General features: G+C 36.8%; 3 protein-coding genes across 10 annotated transcripts; all 3 read right to left on the bottom strand.

Moving 5' to 3' along the window:
• Positions 1 to 2413: 2413 nt before the first annotated feature.
• Positions 2414 to 6993, bottom strand: LOC112276055 (cyclin-C1-1). Of its 5 annotated transcripts, XM_090246730.1 has the most exons (10): positions 6867 to 6993; positions 6349 to 6510; positions 5902 to 6008; positions 5589 to 5628; positions 5345 to 5389; positions 4863 to 5008; positions 4438 to 4558; positions 4168 to 4215; positions 3814 to 3961; positions 2414 to 3634 (listed from the first exon to the last, which is right to left on the bottom strand). In XM_090246730.1, exons 2-10 carry the CDS (start codon positions 6378 to 6380, stop codon positions 3530 to 3532), a joined length of 792 nt encoding a protein of 263 aa, XP_090102856.1. In that variant the 5' UTR covers positions 6381 to 6510; positions 6867 to 6993; the 3' UTR covers positions 2414 to 3529. The 5 variants fall into 5 exon arrangements, with proteins under 5 accessions (XP_090102856.1, XP_024362788.1, XP_024362786.1 ...); XM_024507020.3 differs by lacking the exon at positions 6867 to 6993 and having other exon boundaries at positions 5902 to 6035; positions 6349 to 6760; XM_024507018.3 differs by lacking the exon at positions 6867 to 6993 and having other exon boundaries at positions 6349 to 6754.
• Positions 6994 to 14215: 7222 nt separating this feature from the next.
• Positions 14216 to 16698, bottom strand: LOC112276054 (NDR1/HIN1-like protein 26). 2 transcript variants are annotated; one of them, XM_024507016.3, is made up of 3 exons: positions 16281 to 16698; positions 15864 to 15931; positions 14216 to 15325 (listed from the first exon to the last, which is right to left on the bottom strand). In XM_024507016.3, exon 3 carries the CDS (start codon positions 15285 to 15287, stop codon positions 14451 to 14453), a length of 837 nt encoding a protein of 278 aa, XP_024362784.1. In that variant the 5' UTR covers positions 15288 to 15325; positions 15864 to 15931; positions 16281 to 16698; the 3' UTR covers positions 14216 to 14450. The 2 variants fall into 2 exon arrangements, with proteins under 2 accessions (XP_024362784.1, XP_073386751.1); XM_073530650.2 differs by having other exon boundaries at positions 16081 to 16677.
• Positions 16699 to 16841: 143 nt separating this feature from the next.
• On the bottom strand, positions 16842 to 20855 carry LOC112276052 (uncharacterized). Of its 3 annotated transcripts, none has more exons than XM_090246729.1 (10): positions 20798 to 20855; positions 20194 to 20497; positions 19938 to 20040; positions 19558 to 19665; positions 19138 to 19247; positions 18609 to 18716; positions 18377 to 18422; positions 18100 to 18231; positions 17796 to 17853; positions 16842 to 17054 (listed from the first exon to the last, which is right to left on the bottom strand). In XM_090246729.1, the coding sequence occupies exons 2-10, from the start codon at positions 20406 to 20408 to the stop codon at positions 16846 to 16848; spliced, it is 1089 nt and encodes a 362-aa protein (XP_090102855.1). In that variant the 5' UTR covers positions 20409 to 20497; positions 20798 to 20855; the 3' UTR covers positions 16842 to 16845. The 3 variants fall into 3 exon arrangements, with proteins under 3 accessions (XP_090102855.1, XP_024362782.1, XP_024362783.1); XM_024507014.3 differs by lacking the exon at positions 16842 to 17054 and adding an exon at positions 17138 to 17474; XM_024507015.3 differs by lacking the exon at positions 16842 to 17054 and having other exon boundaries at positions 17490 to 17853.
• Between the last annotated feature and the right edge of the window lie 4526 nt (positions 20856 to 25381).

A 25381-nucleotide genomic window follows, 5' to 3' on the forward strand; every position in this document is an offset into this window, starting at 1 on the left:
TGCGGCCTGCCATCATCTAGTGGATATGCCGGGGCCATCTACCAGCTATTATGGATTTAGTTCGGGCTGGGTGATGGTGAGCGAAGAGCTTCCAAAGTTCATATCTAGGTTTCATGCTATGTATAACCAGTTTCATTAAGAGTGCTTGTGTTTGTAATCGTGGATCAAGAACTTTGACTCCACCATAATCAATGAGCTGGATTACTGTTGACCATTTGATCTTGGCTCTCGTTGTACAACCTGACTTTGCCTCCCATATGTAGTTACGTAGTAGAGCTCTAGTTTGTTTAAAGATTGGATTAGTGATCGCTGCACAAGAGCAGAGGTACCATATGATCGCTAAGATTGTTTGATTTGCTGTCATTATTCTACTTGCTAGGAAAAGTCCGTGTGTTCCCCAAACTGTGAGGCCTTTGGTTATTCTTTGAATAACTTTGTTGGCAATATCCTCTGCAGGTAGCATAGATCCTATGGAAAAGCCTAGGTATCTTATCGAAGTGCCTTGAGGGAGCCACTTCAGACCAGGGTTCCTTGTCCATTGCCAAGTACGCGGGTGAGGTGATGCCCAAATTCCAACGGACTTTCTCCAATTGAGCTTTGCACCACTTTCAACACAGTAGAGTGTAAGAATATTCATAGCTGTATTTAAATTGGCTTCATTTCCTTGAATGTAAAGTGCTGTATCATCTGCATACATTTGATTATTGGTTGTTCTGCCATCTGGGAGGGTTAAGCCCTTTAAGAGTTTGTTGGGATCGTCTAGCATGTGTCCTAGAACATCCCCTGCTAGTAAGTATAAGTATGGGGCTAGGGGGCAGCCTTGTCTCACCGATCTCTGTAGGGAGAATTGTTCTACGGGGTATTCATTGAGCAAAACTCTTGCTGATGCATCATTGCATAGAGACATGACCAGGTCAATCCACTCTTGTGGGAAGCCTATGTGTAGCATTGTTTGCTGCAAAAATGTCCAGCTCACCCTATCATATGCTTTTTCCAAGTCCAGGAGAAGGATGATGAGAGGTTGGTTGCTTTCTACAGCCCAATCCATAGCTGATTGGGCCATAAAGATGTTGTCAAAGATGCATCTCCCAGGGACAAAGGCAGTTTGACTGTTTCGGATCCAAGAAGGTAAAAACGGAATCATACGGTTTGCTAGAATTTTAGCTATGATTTTATAAACTGACCCTAGGATTGATACGGGTCTGAAATTTGTGAGAAAAGCAAGTTCTCCTCCCTTTGGAAGGAGTGATATCTTGCTGGTATTGGGGGTGCGACATAGGATTTTCGTCTCAGAAACCTCCTTGTCCATGCAAAGAAGGTCCTCGCTAGTTTCCTCTAAGGGAACCTTGAAGAATTCCATGAGTATATCGTCGATACCTGGAGACTTTCCGTTAGGTAGGGCTTTGACGGCATCCACTATTTCCTGGGTGGTGGAGGTTTCATTAGTTTTCTGCCTTGTTCTTCTGTCACGCAAGTAGGTACGCTGGCGAAGCAATTCATTCTTGCTTGATCCGCTGCTTCAACTGTCTCGTCTCTTGAGTAAAGTTGCTTATAGTAGTTATCCACGTACTGTTGCATCTCTTTTTGTTCAGTGAGTACTTGATCATTGTTGATGAGCTCTCTGATGGGTGTAGATTTTTGGGGTCCGTTGCAGAATTCAAAAAATTCCTTGTTACATTTATCTCCGATCCGTGTCCACTCCGACATGTGACGATCATGTTTCGCTTCTAGGGTCTGTTGTCTTCGTATATGTAAGGTAGTTTGTGCTTGGTTCAGTTGGTCACGAGACAGTTGGTCGTTCCAGTTCGCATGGAGTGCAATTTCAGCTTCAAAGATTGGCTGGAATTGAGCTGTATAAGTGTCTTGTTTCTTTGGCCTTGTGTGCCGCTAGCTTACGGTCACTATATTGTTTGATGAGTTTCAAACTTTCTGCAAATCTTGCGTTTCAAGACCTATCGGGGTGTGCTTCAATGGCAGTTTGCCATTCAGCTAGTAGCAATGTTCTCTCTGTCTCATCCGTTAATAGAAAGATGTAGAAGACTGGCATTGGTTTCCGTTTCTGTCCACGCAGTTGAATGTGCACAATTACAGGCGCGTGATCGGAGACATGGGCCAGTGTGGGCCATATTGCTGTTTGTCCGCCTATGCGAATCAACTGTTGATTGAGGTATAGTCGATCTAGGCGTGAGCAAATCATGTCGGGGGCTGCTCTTCTGTTGTCCCATGAGAAGGTTTTCGGTGTTAGTTTTCTAAACTCATCGGCACTGAAGCAGTTCGATATTCCGAGGTGTATTTGAAGTTCTCCCCATGTGAGTTCACACGGGCCCTTACCCGTTGATGGTTGACTTCCTAGTTTATCACTAAGCTGGTATATTATATTAAAATCACCTCCAAGTAACCAGTTAGCCTGTGGTAGTGGGAAGGTTTTGATTTTGTTCCAGAGGCGTGCCCTAGAACCTGTGTAATTGAAGGCATAAACATTTATGATCCCTATCTTGATTTGCGGTGTCCACTGGAGGGTTACGTATTGTGCTCGTCCTCTCATGATTATCCCATGTTCTGTAATGAAGTTGGAAAATCTGTTCGATATCAGTATTCCAGTACCTCCCTTGAAGCTATCGGTGTTTGCACTAAATGCGGCTTCATTCCAAAGAGATACACCTTTGCTAAATTCTATTTGTTTGGCATGTTTTATGCATTCCGCTAAAGCTGAGATTCCTAACCATGTAGACTACAACGGATGCAAACAGCCATCTAATCAATCGCCGCCAATGCTCCGCGCGCATGTGTCGCATGACGACTCCGACCCACCAATCGTGCTCTCCACACGGCTTGCTACACCCTCCCAAGCTTCATGATTGCAGGAGACTACCTGCTGGATCTCGGAAACGTGCGCGCGCTCCCTCTCGTGTCGCCCCAATATCCAAATGCTGCCCAGCGGTTTCGCAGAACACTTTCCTCGAACTTAACAGCAGTCTGCCACTGTTCTAAACCAAAGGTGTGACCCACCCACCTCGCCTTCCAACCTCACCCACCCATGTATGCTTGCTTGACGTCGGCTTTCTACTACCGCAGCAAGACGACGGCTGCCCAACATCCGCTCCCGTGATTCTTTTAAGTTATGAAAACTTACATCATGCCATTGTTATGCTAACGCCGATGGCTCACCAATTGAAAGGATCTCATAGATGAAATTCTGCTGCCTTTTTGCATCTCAACTATGATTTCAGAAGATATGTTTTTAGAAAGTGCCCTTCCTAAAGACATTTGTATGAATTGGACGTAATCACAAGACTACAAATCCGGCGCAGACTCTGCAGAGATGTCCCATACTTCTAATAACATGAATGTGTGAGCATTTACAGTCGTTCATATACTTACCATGAACTGTTACTTATGCAGTGAATGGTGCCCACAACTGTCCCATCGAAACTAACGCAGTCTTAGCGTTGAGGAGATTGACATAATGTTTAGAATTGGCTACTGCATGAGTTTAATAACTGTTGAACTCTAGCTGTGCAGATGAGTTCTACAGTCTTTGCGGTAGCTTGCTTACAGCAGCCGTAATGCGCTCACCAGGTATCTCTCGATAATTGTCATAGAAGTCCAAAATCTCCATCGCAATGTTTTTAATCTGAACGTGCAAGTTCAAAGACAAGTTCAAAAGGATGACAAGCACAGCCCTACAATTTGAAATTAAGCTCCCCTAAGAGACATCCACAACAGCTAACTGCAGAACGACCATCTTAAAGCTAGAATGCAGTTAACGCTAACGTGAACATGGTAATTGCTGAGCAGGGCATTCGACCATACCACATTCATGTCCACACGTAGCTCTTCAAACCATGACCTTGTGTCCTTCTCTTTGAGCACGCTAGCGATGTAGATGCATGCAAGTGCAATCATGAAAGGTGGGTACATCAGGATGAGGTCAGTCCTATACGAATCGTTCACCAGTGACCTGTCATGCATTAATACACGCCAACTTCATTCAATAGGTCACAACCTTGAAATGGTTCGTGGACTAGTGATGCACAACCAGGAGCTTCTTCCCTAATGAAATTGAAGATGAGGAAAGAATTATCGCTGCAGCCCAGCGGAGAACATGTAATTTGCTAGATTAAATGCTTCAAAAAAGAAAAAGAAAGGAAAAAGTCCGAAATCAACCAAGTGAATTGGGTCATATCTGTCGGCATGTTACCATCTTGCAGCAGTCTGCATCCAAATATGTACCAACTATAAGCTGTGGCAAAGAAAATCGCAAAGCCCATCTAAAACATAGGCAAACAGTGTCATCATGAAAATAAGTGGCTTTTGATAGAACATCTCCTTCAAGCTTTTACATAAATACCATTCTATACTAGCTCTTTGAGCAGGAGGCACACTTAAATACCACATACCTTTAGAATTAGGTCGCAACATGTGAGAATAACTTACTGAATAAGGGGACGGTAAGGGTGATAGATGACTAGATAATAATCCAGTGCTTCCAGCAGCCGCATCTCCATCTCAAGAATATCCTTAACGTCATAACGATGTGCTTTCTCATCTGGAGCTGCTTCAACAAACAAACGAGATCAATGAAAAACCCTTAAAACGACTAACAAATAAAAACATATTCTTACAAGTACAAGACGAGAGTTTCACGTAGACAAAGGACTGAATATTTCAAAAGAAATCATTTTGTGACCAGGCAAGGACATCAAAAGTCCACTGATCTAAGATCATCTATAAGTGATGTTGATATTCTCTTATCCAGTCTATGTAGATTGGTAGCTTTACAATATCCCTCTGACCTCTATGTAGCAAAGCGAGATCACCACCTCTTATTATCGTACAGTAGCGGAGAGTTTCATACTTACAAGTAAAGAGACAGGCGAAGGTTGCCCGAATTTTCTTCGTGCAGAAAACAAGAAGCTTAGCCTGCACTGTACTTTCTTCTGCTTTGGAGGCCAGATACAGACATGTAGGAGCAACTAGCCGTGGATCGAATTCGGAGAAACTTTTTCTGCACAAAAGAATCCAACTCCTTGTCGGCAAATATAGCCATGGCAAAAGAGAAATTGGCTAAACTGACCTAATTGTTTTGAAGTAGTAGTAGGAAATCATACGAGGTAGGAATACCTCGCTCATGAGTGAATATTGGATGTGCTAAGATATTCAACAATATGACGAAAGAGCAGGCGAATCAGATAGATTAAACCTAGTCCGGCGCTAGTTAATTTGGCCAAGTTGGAAAAGAGCCATGTTATATTGCGAAGTCTTCGTTTCAGGACCACATTCAATAAAGAATCCAAAGACGACAGCAAACAACATGCAAATATGAAGCAGATGAAGGGCATGCCTGGTGTAAATTCTTCTAAAGTATGCGATAGCAGTTGCGACAACCCTGCATTACAAAAGAAATCAGCGCCTGTATGCAGTTAAGAACGAGATAATCTGCTGATCAAATCAGACTTCGTAGAAGCAAATCAAATCAAGTGCATCATCGTGCACGGTACCACTAGTTATGTATTCTAACCATCAAGTATATCCTTCGTACAGCTCCTGTTTCACCCAGCAAAAAGGAAACTGCAATATGAACTCACCGCTGACGAACTTTAGCATGGTATCCTAGCAATTTGATGTCTGCAAGACAGAAGCGACTATGAAGGACGATGGCAGCGTAAAACTTAGAGAGAGCATAAGGAATCGAAATGAATGCACCAAAACAGCTCATTATCCAGCAATTCAAAAGATCCTTTGCAGCTGAACCATCATCGAGCTATGTCAGCAATAATTCTTCAAGAAGAGCCCAATTTTATTTTATTTTTATTTTCAAAACTTAAAAAAAGACGCAGACTAACAAGGATATAGAATAAGACAAAGGGTGCAAGAAAGGAATCCAGTTTTAGAACGCACAAGCAGAAAATTGTATCTTCATAAGTTTCACATCCTCGGGTGTAAGACCCCGCTCCGCATCAGTTTGAGCAACATGACTAACTTCCTCTTGGTCTAGCAGTTTCTTGCTACAGTCACATTCCCACAACATGCGTCTGGAATCAAATCACAGCAATAACCATTCAGACAGATGCCGTTCACTATTACTCTCTCAACCCACAGACCAAAACCTCAAATTCCTCCAACCCTGACTGCAAGAACAAAGCCTCGATAGCATCTTCCGTAACCTAAAAACCCCGCAGCAAAATCGACGCATTTAATTCGGCAAATCATCGGACCACAACTCATGAAAAAACATTATTCGAAAATTAAAACAAACAAACTCCACAACATCAAATATTTCGAACATAAGCTCGCGCGAGGCAATCCAAAAAACAGAAGGGTGAGCTGATCTGATCCGATCCTCACCAGTGCGAGGACGTCCAGAAATTCGAAGCCATTCGTGAAATTACACCGAATTACACTTCGACAGAACTGTATCACTTGCCGATCCTTCGCCACATGCATCACCCAACCGACGAGATGCTACTACAGCACTCGCAGCTCAGCGTGGAATTCAACCTCGCAACACTGCAAAACAGATCTCTGGCGAAGGAGCGTGAATTCTGTGCCCCGAAGGAAACACGAAACCCTAATTGTTGCTTCTTAGTCTATCTCTCTCTCTCATTGATTTGCTTTGCTTTGCTTAGGACTTGCTTGACTTCAAAATGCACTGTTTGATGGACTGGTTGGACTGTTTCGATTATGTCATTTGTTTTTAATGCATAAAGATGACCCATGTGACCAATATTGACATCTGATGTTTGGTGCAATCCCATTTGCAATTCACTGTTGCGTACATTTTTTGACTCTTTTTTTTGAATTACAGATGAAATATAGTTTTGTGATTTATTACTCTTTTTAAGAACTATGAGTATTTCACATACACTGTGCTGAGTTGTGAATGTGCTGGGTTGTGAGATAAAAAATAAACCTCCTTGTACAGGCAATTCCAGATCAATAACTTAAAATGTTCTAAATAGTAACTTTATAAATCACGATAAAATATAACAAATCATTTCAACATTCCTCTGTTGCTAACAACCTTTCTGTGCCTCACGATTTATTCAACCATTATCTTTTGCACCGCTCAATTGCACATAAATATCACATAAAACTTGTAATAAATTTTCTAAAATACAAGGCTTTCAAATGAATATTGGTTTGCAGAAAAAATTTCTTCTCTGTTTTTTTAAAAAATTATTTAAAATTTTCATGTTAATTCTCACCATTACTTTCATTGTAAACTCTTAATCTTTTAATTAGTATGTTGAAAGAAAAAATTACGAAATACATTAAAATGCATTAATTTTTAGACATAAGATATGAAACTTAATGCTAAAGTTCATATTTTCATATTTATATTATTTTGCATTTACTAAAACTCTGACATCTAAAATTGAGTTCTACTATGCAGATATGAATTGCAAAAAATAAAAATGGCAATGCACAATCATTAGTAGTTGAAGATGGATATATATATATATATATATATTCCATTTAACTTAATTCACCACTAGATTAATATATTAGCATTTTTAGTACTATAAATATATAACGATTGACTGAAATTTTATTTTCAAATTGTATTAGCTTGGTAGAAAGGGTTAGATTATTTTACTGATTAAAGGATTTTTTTTTTACTAATATTTGATATTTCTATTATGTGAAATTTACAACCATTGCCGCTCATTATTTGAAAGACAAAACTTAAATTTGAAGCAGCGTACAAAGTAGATAGTTCGTATTTTGTTACACAAAAAGGGTTAAAGATCAAAGACTCTTGAAGATTTTTTGAATTTGTTCTAAAAATAAAATAATATACCAATGTATAATGGCCATAGTGTTGGAGGTCAAAGAATTAATTTAGAGTTCTCAAAGACCCAACTATGTTGGCCAAACAGTTTTTTTTATAGTTTTCTTACCTAAATATGCATTATCTTAAATATTATATTTTTTGAAGTGGGCTCAAACATGAGCTTCTCTACGGTTTTATCACTAACTAAATTTTACTCCATTTATTAAATAAGATAAATACATAAAACAACAATGAATGAATCTAGCTGTGTGATTTAATTTCAAAATATTTATAATTATAAAATTTTAGTTATAAATGATTCATTGAGCACAATTTTATATTTTGTCTAATGTAATAAGAAAAAAAATAGTTTATTGAAAAACTCTGTACTTAAAAATATTCATGAAAAATTAGAAATGTTTTATGATGGTCTATCTTTAGACCAAGACATACAGAAGATCAATTGAAATTTTAGATTTTGATATTTTGACTATATTTATATGTACTACTAAAAAGTATAATTAAAATTTCTATTTAATTTTAATATATTATGATAATGATTAGTTTTAGTAAAAATCAATATCAATATTTATAGGATCATAAAGCTTGAATTAAGGACCTTTTGAAAAATAATCTAATAGTGACTTGTTAAATTATGTGCAATTAAATCATAAAATAAGACAATGTCATATTTAAAGAATAAACATAATCATGATTGTACACTTATTTTTTTACAAGTTTACTTTTTGTAACATATATTATATCTTTTGATGGATTGTATAAAAAAGTAAGAATAAATTATTAATAAAGTAATGATTATTAATAAAATAATTAAATATAATATATTATACTATTTTTTAAAGATTTATTGGAACATAATGGTAAGTTACATAAAATAACATAGTTTATAAATTATAGTTTGTATTTTTTTATAAATTATTATACATAAATTATTAATTATTATTAATACATATTATATGGAACATAAATATCTATTATTAATAATAAAAAACAATGTCTTATTATGTATGAGTGAAATAAAATTGACTTATGATTATAAGAATTTTAAATATATTTACAATATCTTTTAGTAAATCTAATTTTTAAATATAAATAATAATAATATATATATATATATATATATATATATATACACACACATTCACAAATATAGACATGTATTATTAATAACACCAATAAATTAATAAAGATTTAGGAAGTCCTTATACTTAGATGATAAGTTGAGGAGTTGCAAATTTTTAATCCTTTTATAAGTTGAAATTAGAAACGTTTATTAAATTGACATTACACTTAAGAAATCAATCCAAAGATCATAAGAAGATAAGATGATGTGAAATGCACCTTTTTTGTAATCATATATAGCATTGTTTTCTAAATTATTTATTGAGCCTCTCTCAAGTTGTAGTTTTTAGAAAAAATTAATAAGTAGTGCTAAAAGTTCCTAAAAAGAAATCATTACAAATCAGAAATCATTTAATTTAATCTGATTTAATAAACTATAATTTCTAATATAACTTTAGAATCAAGAAATGAGTTGATATATTTAAACTTATAATCAACAAAGTGATTTGTTCTATTTCATGCACTTTGCATTAAAATAAAGTTTCTATAGAGGAATTTTTCTTCACGAAGTAGATATCTTTTAGTTGAAAATAGGTTAGGAGTTGGTTAAAACAAAGGTTAGCTATGAGCAATATATTAAACTCATTGTATTTAAAATGAATATGCATGAAATATTAAAATTTAATTGTGTATTAGTGAAGTTGTATATATGAGGTGGCTAATTCTGCATGAGTAATTAATTATTGTATACTTGTGTTGTGGTTGAGAAGTGTAGTTGTAATCTTTGGAATTACATGGGCAATATGGAGAAAATCCATCCAAACCTCATAAATTTGCAACACATTCTAATACCTTACTTGTGGACTATGCAATCCAATAGCAATGAGATTCAAAGGAGCCATTGAAGCAAGGCCAGAAGATGAAGGATGCATGAGATAGAGTTTGGAGATAAGCAAAAACAAGGAAAAATGGTGGCAAAAATTCCACTCAAAAATAGTGGGTTACTTTCAATCAGATGTTTGAATTCTAATTGACTCATCCACACATTAATATCCGTAGGTAGCACTAAATTAGGTGATACTTAATAGCATAATTAGGTGCCACACTTCTCAATTTTGTAAAAAGATGTTTCTTGATTTTGTAACCCACCACTTGTTGGAATTAGATTAGCCTTTATATTGGAGTTGGGTTGAAGAGAATCTTCATCTAAAACATTTATATAAATTCCATTTTGGACTGAATTGTGTGAAAACACCTGAAATCCTCTACCACGATGATTAAGTTATCCGAAATGGGTTGGCTACGTGAATGCAAGTCAATATGAGTAGAATGGAGAGGGTGCAGTTTAAAGCAACCAAGTTCTCAAGCTTGTTCAGTTGCACCAGCAATGGCTCAGCAGGCATTCCACTATGAGTTGGGTCGTCCCTCGCCATGTCGAATAATTCGCCGTTCGCATCCACGTAAGTTCTTGTATACGCCGAGGGATTTCAACTCTCTCTATGCGACGTTGCTTGACTGAGATCCATGCTTGTTGCGTGCCGACGATCCATGTCTATCCTCGTTCAGGACATGGTCGAGGTTTCACTGTAGGACGTGCGGGTGGCACTTGATGAATAAGTCTATCAATGATCATATTGTAAGTTCATTTTCGAAAGTGGAGGCTACGGGACCCCGCTAATCGGACCAGCTGATTTGTAATTTTACACTGGAGCTCGCATGCTCAGCTGATGAATTTGTGGGCAACCAGTAGACCGATAGCAGGTTGTCCGCACGCAGATCAAGATGGGGAATTTTTTTGCCAGGGCTAGCGATACTTGTGGTCGCCACTGGAGCAGGGTCGAAGATCGACAACATCGCGGTGCAATGGAACGCTCTCTTCTCCACAATTATTTGTAACACTCCGGCCGTGATAGCCGACCACAACATCATCTTCGTCCGCTACCAACTCGCGCAGTGGCACGCTTTAATCGCTCACAAGACCACCGGATCCTGCACTAGCCAAAAGATAGTGATAGCAAACAGCCGCCAGGTCCTGGCTAATTATTTCTCGTCTCGGGTGGAGGAGCAAATTGACCCGCTTCTGGTGCATCAGATCAGGGTGCTTCGCCCATCTGGGCTGAAGCAGAAGTTTCGCAAGCAACTGGGAGAGGCGGTGGCGCTTGACCTCATCAGGAAACGCACCCCCGCCCGCGAATTCATCCTTCAAGAGAATCAAGGATGCGCCTGACTTCGAAGCCGACGCTCCTCGCCCGGGCACCTACCGCTACACAAACCACACCCCAGACGATCGGGACGCCGCCCCTTTCATCTTCTACGACCTTCCGGTTGAGCAATCTTATGTGGTCCCCGAGGCGGTTGTGTTCATCAAGAAGTATTTGAGCCACTTGAAACCGCCCAGGGTGCCATCAGATGAATGGGACGAAGAATACGAGGAGGTAAACGTTGGAAGACTTGGGTCGCACGGCAGAAATGAACTCCACCGTTGCCCTCCTCTCCTGCGCGAAGGTGAACACCCTGACGTGCTTGCCTACTGCGACCTGGAGAACACCTTCCTCCGAAATAATCTTCCCAAGGAGACGTCTCTCTATGACACAGTCACACTCCTTGCAAAGCTCAGTGTTGCTCTCTTCACGATTCGTTGGTGGTAGTGAACACGCTCCAATATGGCTTCTGGTTCTGCTATCCACGCTCCCCAGTGCTTTGTTTGAGGAGAAGTTCAAGAGGGGAAGTTCGGATCTTTGCAGGAGCTGGTGTGAGCTTACCAGGATGTCTGTATGTGGGGAGGGGCCCACTTTAATATCTCAGCAATGGATGGAGCTAAAGTCGGCGAAGCAGTGGGCGAGTCGGTGGATGCACACTGGGCAGTGCAGCCACCTTCAGGCGTGATGCCGAGCCCCACTTGCCTGAAGGTGGACGCCAATCTGCCACAGAAACAGACACGCTACAACTCCATGAGACTTGTTTTCTAATACTTGTTCTACGTTGCCGCCAACTCGACTATCACCACCACAACAAGCAAATGCCGACAGTGATCATGAATGTTCTCGGCACAGGATTACAAAGCGAATTCTGAGACAACCCAATAACAACAACAACAATGTACATCTTCAGACTGGTAAACCCATGGGCTGCAAAGTCAGAAAGCTTGACTGAGACTGAGCTGATCTCAATTCAGCGCCGAGTTCTGAGAGATGTGGGAGGTTTAATATTGCAGCAATGCCGGATATTGTGTTGCGCTGATGTTTTTGAGAGTGCAAGACTAATTATCTATGAATGATGGACTGAAATATGCAGTATTATCGTTTTGGTATTATATGTTCAACTTGTGAGATAGGTGGGTGGGGGTATAGTAACTATTGCTGCAAAAACATCATGCAGACATCCAAATAGTGTTGATGTGATTCATGAAGGTTTAACATTGTTCAACTTGTTTGGTTTTTAAAGGTTCACTCGATCTTTTGTAATGAGCAAACAAGTTTATCATTTCAATTCTCCTCCATAATTTAATAAACTTGGATCACGCCACGCATTCTTTCATTTCACATCAGTTGAAAATGGATGAGAGAAATCTCCTGTTTGTTTTTTCATTTTCTAATTTTTTATTAAATGGGTTTGTGTACATTTAGTCCCATCTTTGAACTACTTTCTGGCTAGCCAAAATCAGCTCCATATTTTCAAAATATTGTGTATAAAAAATTCGCTGGAATTTTGCAGTTCTTGTGAATTTCTTTTGTCTGAACATATGTACAGGGTGTGTCTCTTCTGGCCAACAAAAACTTGGTTGAAACTCAGCAACATTGCCACTTCTATTCATGATGTGAATTGATAATTGCAGTGCAATTCATTGAACGGTGCCACTGATTTACAGCCTGGGGAGCATCTACCCAACTGTGAATTAGCAGAGTTGACTCAGGAGAGTGGTATCTCCAGAGTGTTGTGAAGAATTGTGACAAGCCTTGAAAATGTATGAAATTATATTTACTTGTACTGCTAGTGCTAAAGGCAGTACTAAATGCATCAATATGAAAGACATTTGTGGGCATCAAAGAAGAAGAATGGTATGGGGAAATGCTTTTGAGAAAATTTATGTGGGTCAAGGGTTGAGAAGTGAATCCACAAGTTGTTGATGTCTCTTGTTGATTTTTCCATAGGAATAAAAAAGAATTTTCGAACATAGAACACATATTTGCCTTTATTACTTTCTATTTTATCCACGAAAATTTTGTTTCTTGCATAACTAAAATAAGGTAATTAAAAAGAGAAAATTTAATTGGAGCCTATAAATATTAGAATTATCATTCATGCCCTCATCTAAAATTTCTCAAATAAAATGCTTTATTTTTTATTGCTTGAATTAGATTGGTCCATTCTCCAATGAATTTTTCAATAGTGCTCTCTCATTCTAGTTTTCTAAAATAATATGAACTTTGATTTAATTCTTTTCAATAAAATATATATATATATATATATATATATATACATAATCATTTTAACAAGAGGTACAAACGAATACTTCAAGAAATGTATTTAGCAATGGTGAAATTATGGGACAATTATGTATTGCACTAAATTTTAGCGCCTCTAATATCTACTTTGGAAAGGAAATAGAAAGACCAACAACATTCATCTAATACAATAATGCACCCTAGATTTATTGTACAACTGCCTCTCTATTAACTAACAATCCTTGTGCAACTAGAGACATCATAATTTTATGTCTCTAAATTCTATTACAAATTGTTTCTATCCCCTTAATACACTGCACTACCAAATGAATACACAATTGTCCACATTATTTTCAAGTTCTGCATGCTACTGTACGAAGATTGTGAAGAGAGTTGAAGGCAACAACACTAATTGCTTCACCCACTCTTCACGTTGACTCACTGACCTTTCAAGAATTTCTATGACGAATTTTGTAGATTTACCATAAAAGTTCCTGGAACTGATGCCACTGATTTTACTCACACGATCAAGCCAATGATGATTGCTGCCTCAGTTACAAGGAAAACATGGACGCATTCAGAACCTGCATATCTAATCCACGTACGGGAAATTGCCGAGACATGCACAATTCTAATTCATATCTCCAGGGAATTTAAGTACCTCACCTTCAAAGAAACAAAAATAAAACACTACGTTTCGAACACAAACCAACACTGAAGCAATAGTAACATAAAATAGTAGACGAATAACGCTTGAAACGCTTGAAATATATCACCTCACCATACCGTACCTATATATATATATATATATATATATATATATCTCAATTCACAAATGCTAAATGAAACGCTCGACGTCTAGCTTAATGTACAAGCGCAATACCAGTACCGAAAAGAGATAGAAAGACACTGGGCTCTGAACAGGTTTCACATAAGTATAAACTTCCGAATACAAACCACGAACTCTCAGCAGATGCATAATGAAATGGTGTAGTGTTAAAGAGCACCACCAGTTCATTTAAGACAACATCCACAAATTTCAACTATTTAGTTTCCCTGCAGATTCTGAAAAGTTAATTTTCTACCCAAATCAGCTAGCAGCAGCCCACCGGTAAGAGAAATGCCCTGATGCAGACCTACAAAGCCTACCCCCTCCATTTCCACTTACACGACTTGTTGAGAAGTTTTGCACCACCAGGAGCGCTAGGAGGGGCTACGTGGAAATTGCAATCGACGTGAATCCAGACAGCAGGAGTCTTCCAGTCTCTCATCTTGATTGCTACCTTGGTGTCTATTCTAGCGTCCAATGGAATATCGTTAGCACTAATATCCAACAGAAGAGCCGACCCATCACTATAGGTCATGGGTGCACGGGTCGCAAGGATGCTACTGTGAAGTGTAGTTGTATTGGCCACTTCCTGATACCATCCTGGTATTGCGGCCTTTCCAACGTTAGCTCCGAGGTAGGTCATTTGAACGTTAACCTTCTTGTAGTCTATTCTAATCTTCTTGTTTGGGTTACTGGCATGGATGGTGAAAAGGATATCGGTGTCAACATAAGTCGGATTGGTTGCTTTTAGGGAGGCAGTGGCGGTGTCGTACGTTGCAGTAACGTTCAATTTATTGATGCGAACATCTTGGACACTGAACTGAGGGATCTTTGGCTTGAATAAAATCCAGATAATCAGCGCTGCCAAACCTACCAAAAAAATCAACAGGACCAGTATGGAGCAGCTTGTGATAAGACATCGCTTACAGCAACGGCGAGGGTTTCTGCGATTGACAGGCTTCCGAGGAGGTCGGCCTACAACAGTAGGTGGGGGTCGTACAGGGCTGACGTATCCTGGAGTTGTGTACGCTTTAAGAGGTTGATAATTAGGATGAAAACTGTAGCCTGTTGCAGTTGATCTCTCTGAAGGGCTCACAGGCTCAGAAATCTCGGAGTAATAGCTGGGATGCACTCGTTCCCCTCGTCCTGCCATGATAATGCCGTCTCCACACCTTAATCGTTAAACTGAGCCTGATTCAAACAAAACAAATTGAATACATCAATGGAGAAGACCGTTGGGAAATACTTGACATTGAGTGGACATTGAGTAGACACTTAGCTTGCATATGTGTAAATTGGAAGTTTACTGCATCTTCTGTTTACGTGAAGTCACAATTTGCTATCTCTTCTAAATTTTTTTTTTCGTACACTCGCAGTAAACAGCATGAACTTGGCATCTAATTTGTCAAAACCATTATCATCTGCTTTTCAAAAGCCCTGAAAACCAATTGAACCCGATAATAGTAAGACGAAAGAAATACATAAGACCAGAATGGGGAACATGGTGATGGACATACTTGAAAAACAACGGAGAAACATAGATAACAATCAACATAATTTACCCAAGGAAAAAGTAATCTCCTCACTGCAGGTTGTCTTCCACATGAATCTAAGCTCTTCAAAAGGTTTTTAACAATGGCAGGAATAATAATATGGAAACATACAATCATGGTAACAGAGTCCGCAAGACAATAGTTGAGGAGTCATGAACAGGGATAAAGGGTCTCACTTAGTGGTGTACAGCACGCCTGTAACACGCCTCCGGGTCTCCACCGCGTGCAGCTACTCGAGAAATGTCTGCAAGAGAAGAGACCGGCGAATCACCAGCACATACTAAAAGGCTCTATCCAACTCACCCAAAAGAATCGCACACTCGGGCAAATACCCGACAGAAGTTGAGAGGTAGCCGCCAAAGAAAGGGATGATGAGAGAGAGCTGCAATTTACTCGCTTAAAATTTTTCATCGCAGCTCAGCGAACACCCGAAAAGCGCATGCATGCAGACAAGATGCACCAAGAACTATGCAAAAGCAGAGAAACCCATAGTCCATAACGACAGTTGCTTCTGCCTGGAACATAACTTGGCACAGGCCAAATTTAGAGACCTTCTACAACGCCCCAAGACTAGGAACCCATTTTCGACGTACCATGACGCGCAGCACCCATCCTCCTGCAAATGCTGCGAGCCCAATGCCAAGCCTCACTTCCATCTCCTGCTACTTTCAACCCGCGTGTACCCTGCCTGAAACGGTCCTGCGTCTCTAATCACCCCCACAACAAACACTAACCCATCTGCCAAATCCCCTTCCGCACGCATTACACCACCAGCACAGCTCTTGAAAAACACGAGACGTCGAGGTGGAGAATCAAAAACCGTGCGGGATGTACCCCAATGCAAGTCCACTTTCAGTCATCCAGCAGTCAATAGCACTAACCACCGGTTGGTGCCAAAAGGTTGATAGGTGGAGTCATCGTCCGAGGAGCGGCGTCGTGGAAGAAAACCAATGCATGCAAACAATAGCAAGAATAATACCACAAAATGATAGTATTATCACTCTGGTGTTTGGACCATACCTATTCCGCATCTGCAAAGGCGGTCAAAAGCAGTCTGGCAGACGGGACCCTCGGAATCTGAGCCTCCATTATTGAGCACAATCTGCCCTACCAGTGTATCTAGGTGGGCGCCTAGCGTACATCGGGCGATTTGTCTCCTTAAATTATGAGCAACTGTGGAGTGCAGCTCACATTCCAGATGTAATGGTTGAGCTGCCTTATTGAATTCTGCCAGCAATTCATCAACGAAAGTTTGCCGCGTAGATTGTTCTTACAGAAACAGAAGCAGTAGTTGTTCGTGGTTTCGAATTCCAGAACAGTTTCTTGAGTATGCTCCATCCTAAAGGTTGCAGACCGTGTGTCGAGCTCTGCAAGAAGGTATTATTATGAAATTTTAAATGTCCATAGAGCTTAAATCATTGCATCATTTGCGCATTAAATCCTAGACATGTTGGCGGTGTACAACATCTCGAATTCTAGACGAGATATGTCATTTTGAACTCTTTCCACTCACATGTATCACTTTTTTAACACACAACAGAGAAGCGATCTCAAAAAAATGGGATATCGGTCTGATACTAATCTGTTCTGTGGCCCTCAGCCTTATTTGAACAGTTTTGTCGTGGAGAATAATTGTTGTGTATTACAATATTTGACTTGGACTTTGGAGTCTCTCCGTTGTCGAAGGTTACTCAAGCAGTCTTCAACAATTTGGCAGGCTGGTTGATTTCTCTCTTAGCTCACGACTTATGAGCTCCTCTCAAACACATCAGTGCGAAATTCCACATCTGGAAATCACCATATTCTATTCAAAGAGCAGCTATTTTTTAAAAAAAGAAATCCCCCTCAAGAGAAATCCCACTGTACACTTAATGCTTGCCGCTTGGAACACCATTATTTCTGCAGTTTGATTGGATCCAGCATTTATGCTCACTAACAATGGCTTGCGCAGGGTTAATATGCAAATATCCGCTCAGCACATCCAGGTGTTCTAAATGCGATTATAATAGCAGAAAAGAATGAACCCCTATTAACTTTGGTTTGAATTCTCAAAATAGTGTTCAGATAGATGGCAGTGCAATATCAAGTTTTCCACATGCGAATGGTACCATCGACAGAGGAAGTGAGCATACAACTCTCCGTGGGATGATATGACACGCTTGTCACCTGCAAGTGGGACAGACAAAATCTGTAAGTACAAAAATCTCACCTGATAAAAACAACTTTTCTGCAGCAAACATACCAGTATACCTGACATTATCAAAGAATTTTCTCATTCCTTTAAAAACTAGAACAAAACAGTCACACTCTGACAATCTCCCAGAGTCCTTAAAGAAATGCTATTATTTGAATCTTTATTTAACAAACGAGGATTAGAGAAGTGAGTTGTCAGGAAAGGTTAAAGGAAAGTACCACAGCAGCATGGGCCTTGAAAGATTTGACAAGTACACCATCCACAAGATCCCAATAAAACACTCGACCATCTTCAGATCCGCTCACTACATGGGCGTCTGTATTAGTTAAGCAGCTATCCATCTTGAATGCCTGTTCGTGTCCATGACAACTCACTTAGTTAGGTGATAGCTGCCTCACTGAGAAATGAGCTAACAAGTACTTGATATCAGAAAATTGGATCCAACATAAGAAACATGGCAAGCTTGCTCTATTGAATGGCTTGAGTTCACCATACTTTATTTTCATGTCCTTTGTATTCCTGCAATTGCTCTCCAGATGCCCTGCATCATGACGAGCATTTTACTGTTAATATATTGTACATACGAAGAAATTGTGGATCATCACGAAGGTTACAGTTTTGAAATTTTGCAAGTTTTCAGTTAATCGATCTTCGGTATAGTTAGACACATCTAACAGGTTCAGAGTTCTGCTAGAACATGAGTTTCAAAGAAGAGGACAAAGGAAACCTGTCAAGAAGCCGTATGGTTGAATCAAGGCAACTTGCAAGAATGCAACCTTCATCATAAGACAAGGCCACACTGTTGACGGATTGCCCCAGGTCATCAACTATCTCTCTGCAAATGGAAACGATCACCAAATAGCTGGTAAATTGCATACTCGTCCATCGCAGAATTCAGACAAATCCTACGACCCAAGGGTAAACATTCTTCAATGCAAACCAATAATTTTACAAAAAACTTGAATCAAGTAGTAATAACACATGACTGCAGGTATAAAATTAAAATTCCTGTACGTATACAAGCAGCAGTTTGATGCCCAGCGAGCCGGATTGTAACCTTTCTATTATTCATTAACATAGGCGTATTAATCTGCAGGGGTTATCCAATCCTTAGTGATCCACACAAGAGTCGCAGCTTCCAGTATGCACCACTGTTTAAGTCGATTAAGTCTGTTATGCCCACTCGAGAATATTCAAGCATCCTTTTGTTTCACTTAGGCAATCTCAACAAGAGAACCACGAAGTCAGGACAATACCTGCCATTACGGATATCAAAAGTTCGAACAGTTCCATCCACAGAGCCAGCAATGATCTCTGTCTTCGTCAACTGAACAGATGTCACGCTGTCCTTGAATGTGTCAATAACCTGTGAAGTGTGTACTGGGATGTCAAAGATCATAACCTTAACCCACTAACAACTTTGCCTAACAAAGAATTCGTATAACAGCTTACACATAAATTCCATTTTTTGATCAAGGGAGCAGATATGAACAAGGTTCAGGCTTAAAATTTTAATAAATAAATAAACGTTAGACCCAAAGAAGCGTTTACGATTCAAGTTGCATCCTCACACGAAGTATAGTTTCTAAAAGGAAGACAGACTACAAAGAGAGGAAAAACCGATTCTAGATGAGTAAAGGATTCATAATGAGAATAGTTGAACCGGACGAGTATACCTGAATAGGATCGAATCTGTTAGAGCGGCAATCCCACGCACGAACGCTGCGATCACCGCCACCCGAAATAAGTGCCGCTGCATATTCATTGAACTTGACAGAATTGATCTACAGACGATTAAGAAATAATTCAGTGCCAATACCACATCATTCTTATAAAGCAAAATAACGTTTCTGTATTATTTTCGATTTCAGCTAGATGGATTTCACGACAAGCGACGGGCAAGTAACAATAACACTTTACTGCATAAATTTATATAACATCACTTTGTTATATTCATACAGCAAGTGCCATATAAAGCATTACTATTTTTATTAGTTCTGTTGTTATTATTGTTAATATTATTATGGTAATGAAGTGTTGCCAAAAGAGACCAAACCTCGGCATCATGGCCTTGAAACTTGCGAATGATACGGCCAGATGAAACATCCCAGTACAGAAGCTGACGATCTCCACCACATGAACTGAGCTTCGAGTTGTCACTGTCCATCCAACGCGAAAATTATAGGCTCGCAAGAAATTTGCAGATACAATGTTCATTATTCACTACATTATGCTCATAAGTTCAATGCTGTGGATAGTAGAAAATCTTCTATGAACCACAAAATTCCGCCAAGTTCCCAAACTATTCGCACCTTGAGACGGCCACGTCACGAACATCGCGGGCATGGCCGTTGTATGTCTTTATGTGTATTCCTTTGTGCGGATTCCAGAGGCGCAGACTGCGGTCCTTCCCGCAGCTCAGGCAATACTTGCCGTCTTTGTTAAAGCGCACTGCTAGTACAGCCCCTTCATGACCCTTCAGAATGGCTGCCTCTTTACTCGGCAGCCCTGCTGCTGCACCTGCCATCTCCGCTATCGAATTTAGGGTTCGGCTCACACACAGCTCTCCCTCACCTTCAACCCTACTCCAATTTCTCAATTTCTCACCTACTTCACCTGAACGCGAGTATTCCAACCCCGCCGCAGGCCAAAATTAAACACGATCACCTTCTAGTGCAGGAAAAATACACTAATGAAATCGAATCCATCAACACCTCCTGGCAAACTAAATTCCTATGCAATTCACTAGAAAGGCCTCCCCCACAATTTACAATTCCTCGTCAAATAAACTTCAAACTATCCCAAAAAAATCCACAAAAAATGACGACGCCAGATTGCATTCAGGAACGTCATTCAATGATCTACTAATGCCAATGCACAAGTTAAAATGGTCACACGGACTTGAAGAATCTGCACCTGATGAAACAATTCGCACCAACACTCTCCAACACCAACACGACGTCAACACTAATGAACGTAAAAAATTCCACTATAACACAGCCGTGGTTTATTTTATACCCTGCACCGACATTGGTGCCCTGAATAGATATTGATACCCTGCACAACCTCACCATGTAGTGAGGACTCGGGAGGTGGAGGATCGTAGTGTCAAAATTATATATAAAGAATGAATTTGACCACTGAACTTACATCCTTCACAGCAATTTTTTCAAGGAAAAATAAAAATAAAAACAAAAACCTCTATAGTAGCAAAAATACTGCAAATTTATTTTTATGAATATTTCATTAAAAATTCAAATCACTCTTAAGATATGTTGCTAAATTATTCTTTTTAGTAATTTTAAAAAGAAAAAAAGATATCATATTTAAAACCACATTAAATAATCATATTGTGTCACTTGACTTGTGATTTACTTGGAATAAATCTATGACTTTTATGTGGATTGAATTTTTACGTAAGAATATATGTAAAGTTTTAACAAAATTTGGAATTTTCTCTGCAGCATCATCTTTACTATACATTACATTTTTCCAGTACTTTAATTATACAAAGCATTTTGAAATAATTGCTTAAAACAATTCAAAATTATAATTTTTTTCTATTTTCAAAGTAACTTTATTCTTACTTAATTTTGGTAATATTGAACAAAATAAATTTGTTGCAGAAGAAAATTCTGATTTTCATATGCACAATATACAATGATAATTATTATTTTAAAAATTATCTTAGAAATTCATTATTTGAACTGCTACTTATATATATATATATAGTGAAATATATAAATTAAGTTTTTTTGTATTATATATCTCTCACTGACCTCATAAGTTTTAAAGAACAATGAATAAGATTATTACCAAAGGCATATTTAAAGTAAAAATGTTTATTCATTGAAATAATTTTATTTAAATTAATTTTAAATTTCAAAGAATAAATAAATATATATATATATATATAGAGAGAGAGAGAGAGAGAGAGATGTTAAAACCACATCCCCTTTGTGACCTCATAATTCATTCTATACCTAACCTCTTTTCTACTTCATGATTCATTGTGTACCCAACTCCTTTCCAAGTCCAATCCAATCTCATTCCCACTTTGTCTTGAGTCTCATAAAGTTTTTTGAACAAATAAAAAAATGAATGAATTTTGCAATATATCTAAAAGATTATTGTGCATTAGTAATAAAAAAAATGGTAATATAGTAGAATCAGCAATGATGATAATAATATTAATTTTACCAAGAGAAAATTAAGTATGAGTTTACTTTTAAGAAAAGTCCATTTTTTTTACATTTCAAAACAAAGTTTCTAAATCAAACTTTAATATATTGCTTGTAACTTATTTATTATTGTAACTTATTTTCATTATTTTTTTTAGTTTTATTGAAGCAACTTCCAAAAAAAATCATACACTTTTATTTTAGAAAAAATAACAAAACAAATTAGATAATAGATATTTATTTTAAGAGTTAATATTATATTTAATATTTTAATATTGAGATTAAAAAACTTATGATTTGATTTGAAGGATATGTGTGTTAATAATCTTTTTGGTATATTGCACAACTCATTCATCATTTTGTTTGTTCAAAAACTTTATGGGAGGTGGGAACAAAAAGGGAGTGGAGATGGAGTAGAGATGGAGGGGAGTGGAGACATGGTGGAGACAATGGCTAAGAATAGAAGATGGTGGCTAGGAATGGATTGGAGATAGGGGACAAATACATAATGAATCTTAGGGTGGCAAAGAGGATATGGTTTTAATAAAATTGAATTTTGGCTTCAAAAACTCCCTAAACATATATATATATATATATATATATATATATAAGCTATGTTGATAGAAATAATAATCATAAAATAGATTCTTAAATTTTTTTAAAAATAAATTATTTAAAGGTATTATATATAAATTGATGCCATTGTAATAATACCATTATGAGCTTCAAAACTAAGCATTTTTTATTGCATTCTAAGTTTGAAATCAACAAAATTTATAACAGATGCAATGAATAAAATTTTAATAATAGATGTAAATATAAAGAAAACATAGTTGCATTAAAGAGATGCTATCAAGGACAAGAACTCAATAAAAAAGAAATTCAGACAAGTGAGCCTTCACTCAAAGAAAAGTAACAAAATATAAATAAATAAGTATGTATATTGAAAGAGAAACTGGAATGGCTATTGCCAAAAGACAAGAAAACTAGAGACCCTTGAAACTAGACTAGAAGCAAGAAAGGAGTTGACAAGAGTGAAGAGGGCTTCATACTTGTTTCTATATATACTATCTAACTAGGGGCAACGTGGCGACGTTCTATAGGACCTCTAATATGTATTGACTTTGTAAGACACATGCCTTGACTTACAAGGTAAGTTTTTCTACGTGTGGGCTACATAGTTAGCTTGATCTTCAAGCTAACAACATGTGTGGCACATGGCTAACTTGTTGACCACGTTTTTAATCCAAAAAGTCAATTAAAGACACCTATGAAGTCAAAGCAGCATCTATGAAGCTTCTAGAAAGCTTCCATATTAAATACTATAGAATTAACTTATTTTTACCTACTTTTACTTACTTCCACCTATTTGTATTTATAATTACTAGCTTACATGAGTATGTCCGTGACAGATACACGCTTTCAATGAATTTTAATTTAGATGTGATAGTAAATTGGATTAGCTTGAATTGCTAATGCTAGTAATGTTTGGATATTTGATGTATCATTTGATAGAATAATACTTTTTTCTTCAAAGATTTATAATATCAATTATTCAATTATATAGTGATATAATTAAAAACAAAAATTTACATTGATGGTTCATATAAAATTTTTTGTGCAATTGCAATGTAAAGATAGAGAGAACTTATATTTGTCTTTAATAGATCCAATAAAATTTAAAATATATATAATATATATTAAATTTTAAAAAAAGTCTAACATGCTTATTCAATCAATGCTACCAATTGAACTTGATAATACTTGTAGGCTAAATGCATTTAAATGTAAATATAAAAGAATAGATAAAAGTAATTTATTATTATTATTATTATATTATTATGTAATATTTGTATGCCTTCAAGTATTTTATTTAAACTTCTATCATTTAATTTAATTTATTTTTTATTTAATTTAAATTATAATAAAATATTATTCTATTTTAAAAGAATAAATAATAATAATAAAATAATATGAATTTCATATTAATATTTCTGAAATTTAAATATCTTGTTATAATCAATGTTTTATTTTACTACATATAAATAAATATTTTTAAAAATAATATATATAAATATTTAAATATATATAATTATTAAATAATTTTATTTTTTTATTAAAAACATGTATAAGATGATTTATAAAATTCTATACATAATTATTTATTCATCAATTGATATATTAATTCATCTCAAAGATGATCTAATAAAAAAATGATTATATATATGAATATATTTAAATATAAATTTTAATATTTTAAATTATTATTTATAATCTATTTAATTATAAAAATAAGATTAATGATCATTTTTTATTATAATTTAACTATATATATATATATATATATATATATTTTTTTTTTTGTTAATTTATATGTTTGAAGAATTCAATCTTCTACACCTTTTGTCAAGGACATGATTCATAAAAAACTTTAAAAATTCTATAAAATCTTATAATTTTCAAAAGAAAAAATGGACAAATCAAAGATAGAAATGAGAATGAAACTAGAATGACTATTGTTATATGCAAAGAAACTAGAGATTCTTGAATTAAGACAAGAATATAAGAACGGCATTGACAAGATCAAGGAAGGCCTCATTCTTGTCTTCTCTCTCTCTCTCTCTCTTTCTCTCTCTCTCTCACTCCATATATATATATATATATATATATATATATATATATATATATATATATATACTATTTAACTAAAAAGCTATATTTCAATGTTTTATAGGCCATCCAAGATATGTCTAGTTTGCAAAGCAAGTTTTTCAATATGTGCACCACATGGCCAACTTGTATCATAAGTGGCCAATATGTATAACATGTAGGCAACTTGTAAAAAAAAATAGCCAATATTTTTCATAAGTGGTTAACTTATTAGACGAGTTTTCAACTTGTCAATTATCTAGAAATACTTGTAAAGGTAAATCTATATCTAGAAAGCTTCTAAAAAAATTCTGTATAAGATATTATCAAATTTACTTACTTTTAATTCTATCTAATTCTTCTTATCTTTCTAATTACTAATACTAATGTTAATATTTGTAACACTTTCATCTTTGTAATTAATCTTAATTAAAACCAATGTAAATCAAATATAAATATTTATCTAATTATAATATTACTATATTAATTAAAAAGTATGTAGTAGGTAGCTTAGAAGCTAAGCTATATTATGTGGCTTTCTAGAAAGCTTCTAAAATCAATTATAAATCAAGCCATGTATTATATCTTGGATTGTATGACTATTTAGAAAGTTTCTTAAGGGACTTCTTAAGACTTGGCTAACAAGTTATCTATTAGCTTGCATGGCAAG

The sequence above is a fragment of the Physcomitrium patens genome, chromosome 23, assembly GCF_059467195.1.
Source record: "Physcomitrium patens ecotype Gransden chromosome 23, ASM5946719v1, whole genome shotgun sequence".
Classification (NCBI taxonomy): domain Eukaryota; kingdom Viridiplantae; phylum Streptophyta; class Bryopsida; order Funariales; family Funariaceae; genus Physcomitrium; species Physcomitrium patens.

Excerpts from the sequence above, each read along its gene's own strand:
- LOC112276055 (XM_090246730.1), bottom strand. The coding sequence starts at position 6,380 with ATGGCTTCGAATTTCTGGACGTCCTCGCACTG. Across the intron at positions 6,009-6,348 it reads TTCTGGACGTCCTCGCACTG|CAAGAAACTGCTAGACCAAG; the intron begins GTGAGGATCGGA and ends ATGTGACTGTAG. Across the intron at positions 5,009-5,344 it reads TTTAGAAGAATTTACACCAG|AAAAAGTTTCTCCGAATTCG; the intron begins GCATGCCCTTCA and ends TCTTTTGTGCAG.
- LOC112276054 (XM_024507016.3), bottom strand. The coding sequence starts at position 15,287 with ATGGCAGGACGAGGGGAACGAGTGCATCCCAGCTATTACTCCGAGATT.
- LOC112276052 (XM_090246729.1), bottom strand. The coding sequence starts at position 20,408 with ATGGCAGGTGCAGCAGCAGGGCTGCCGAGTAAAGAGGCAGCCATTCTG. Across the intron at positions 19,248-19,557 it reads ACAGATTCGATCCTATTCAG|GTTATTGACACATTCAAGGA; the intron begins GTATACTCGTCC and ends CACACTTCACAG. Across the intron at positions 18,717-19,137 it reads TTTGATATCCGTAATGGCAG|AGAGATAGTTGATGACCTGG; the intron begins GTATTGTCCTGA and ends TTCCATTTGCAG.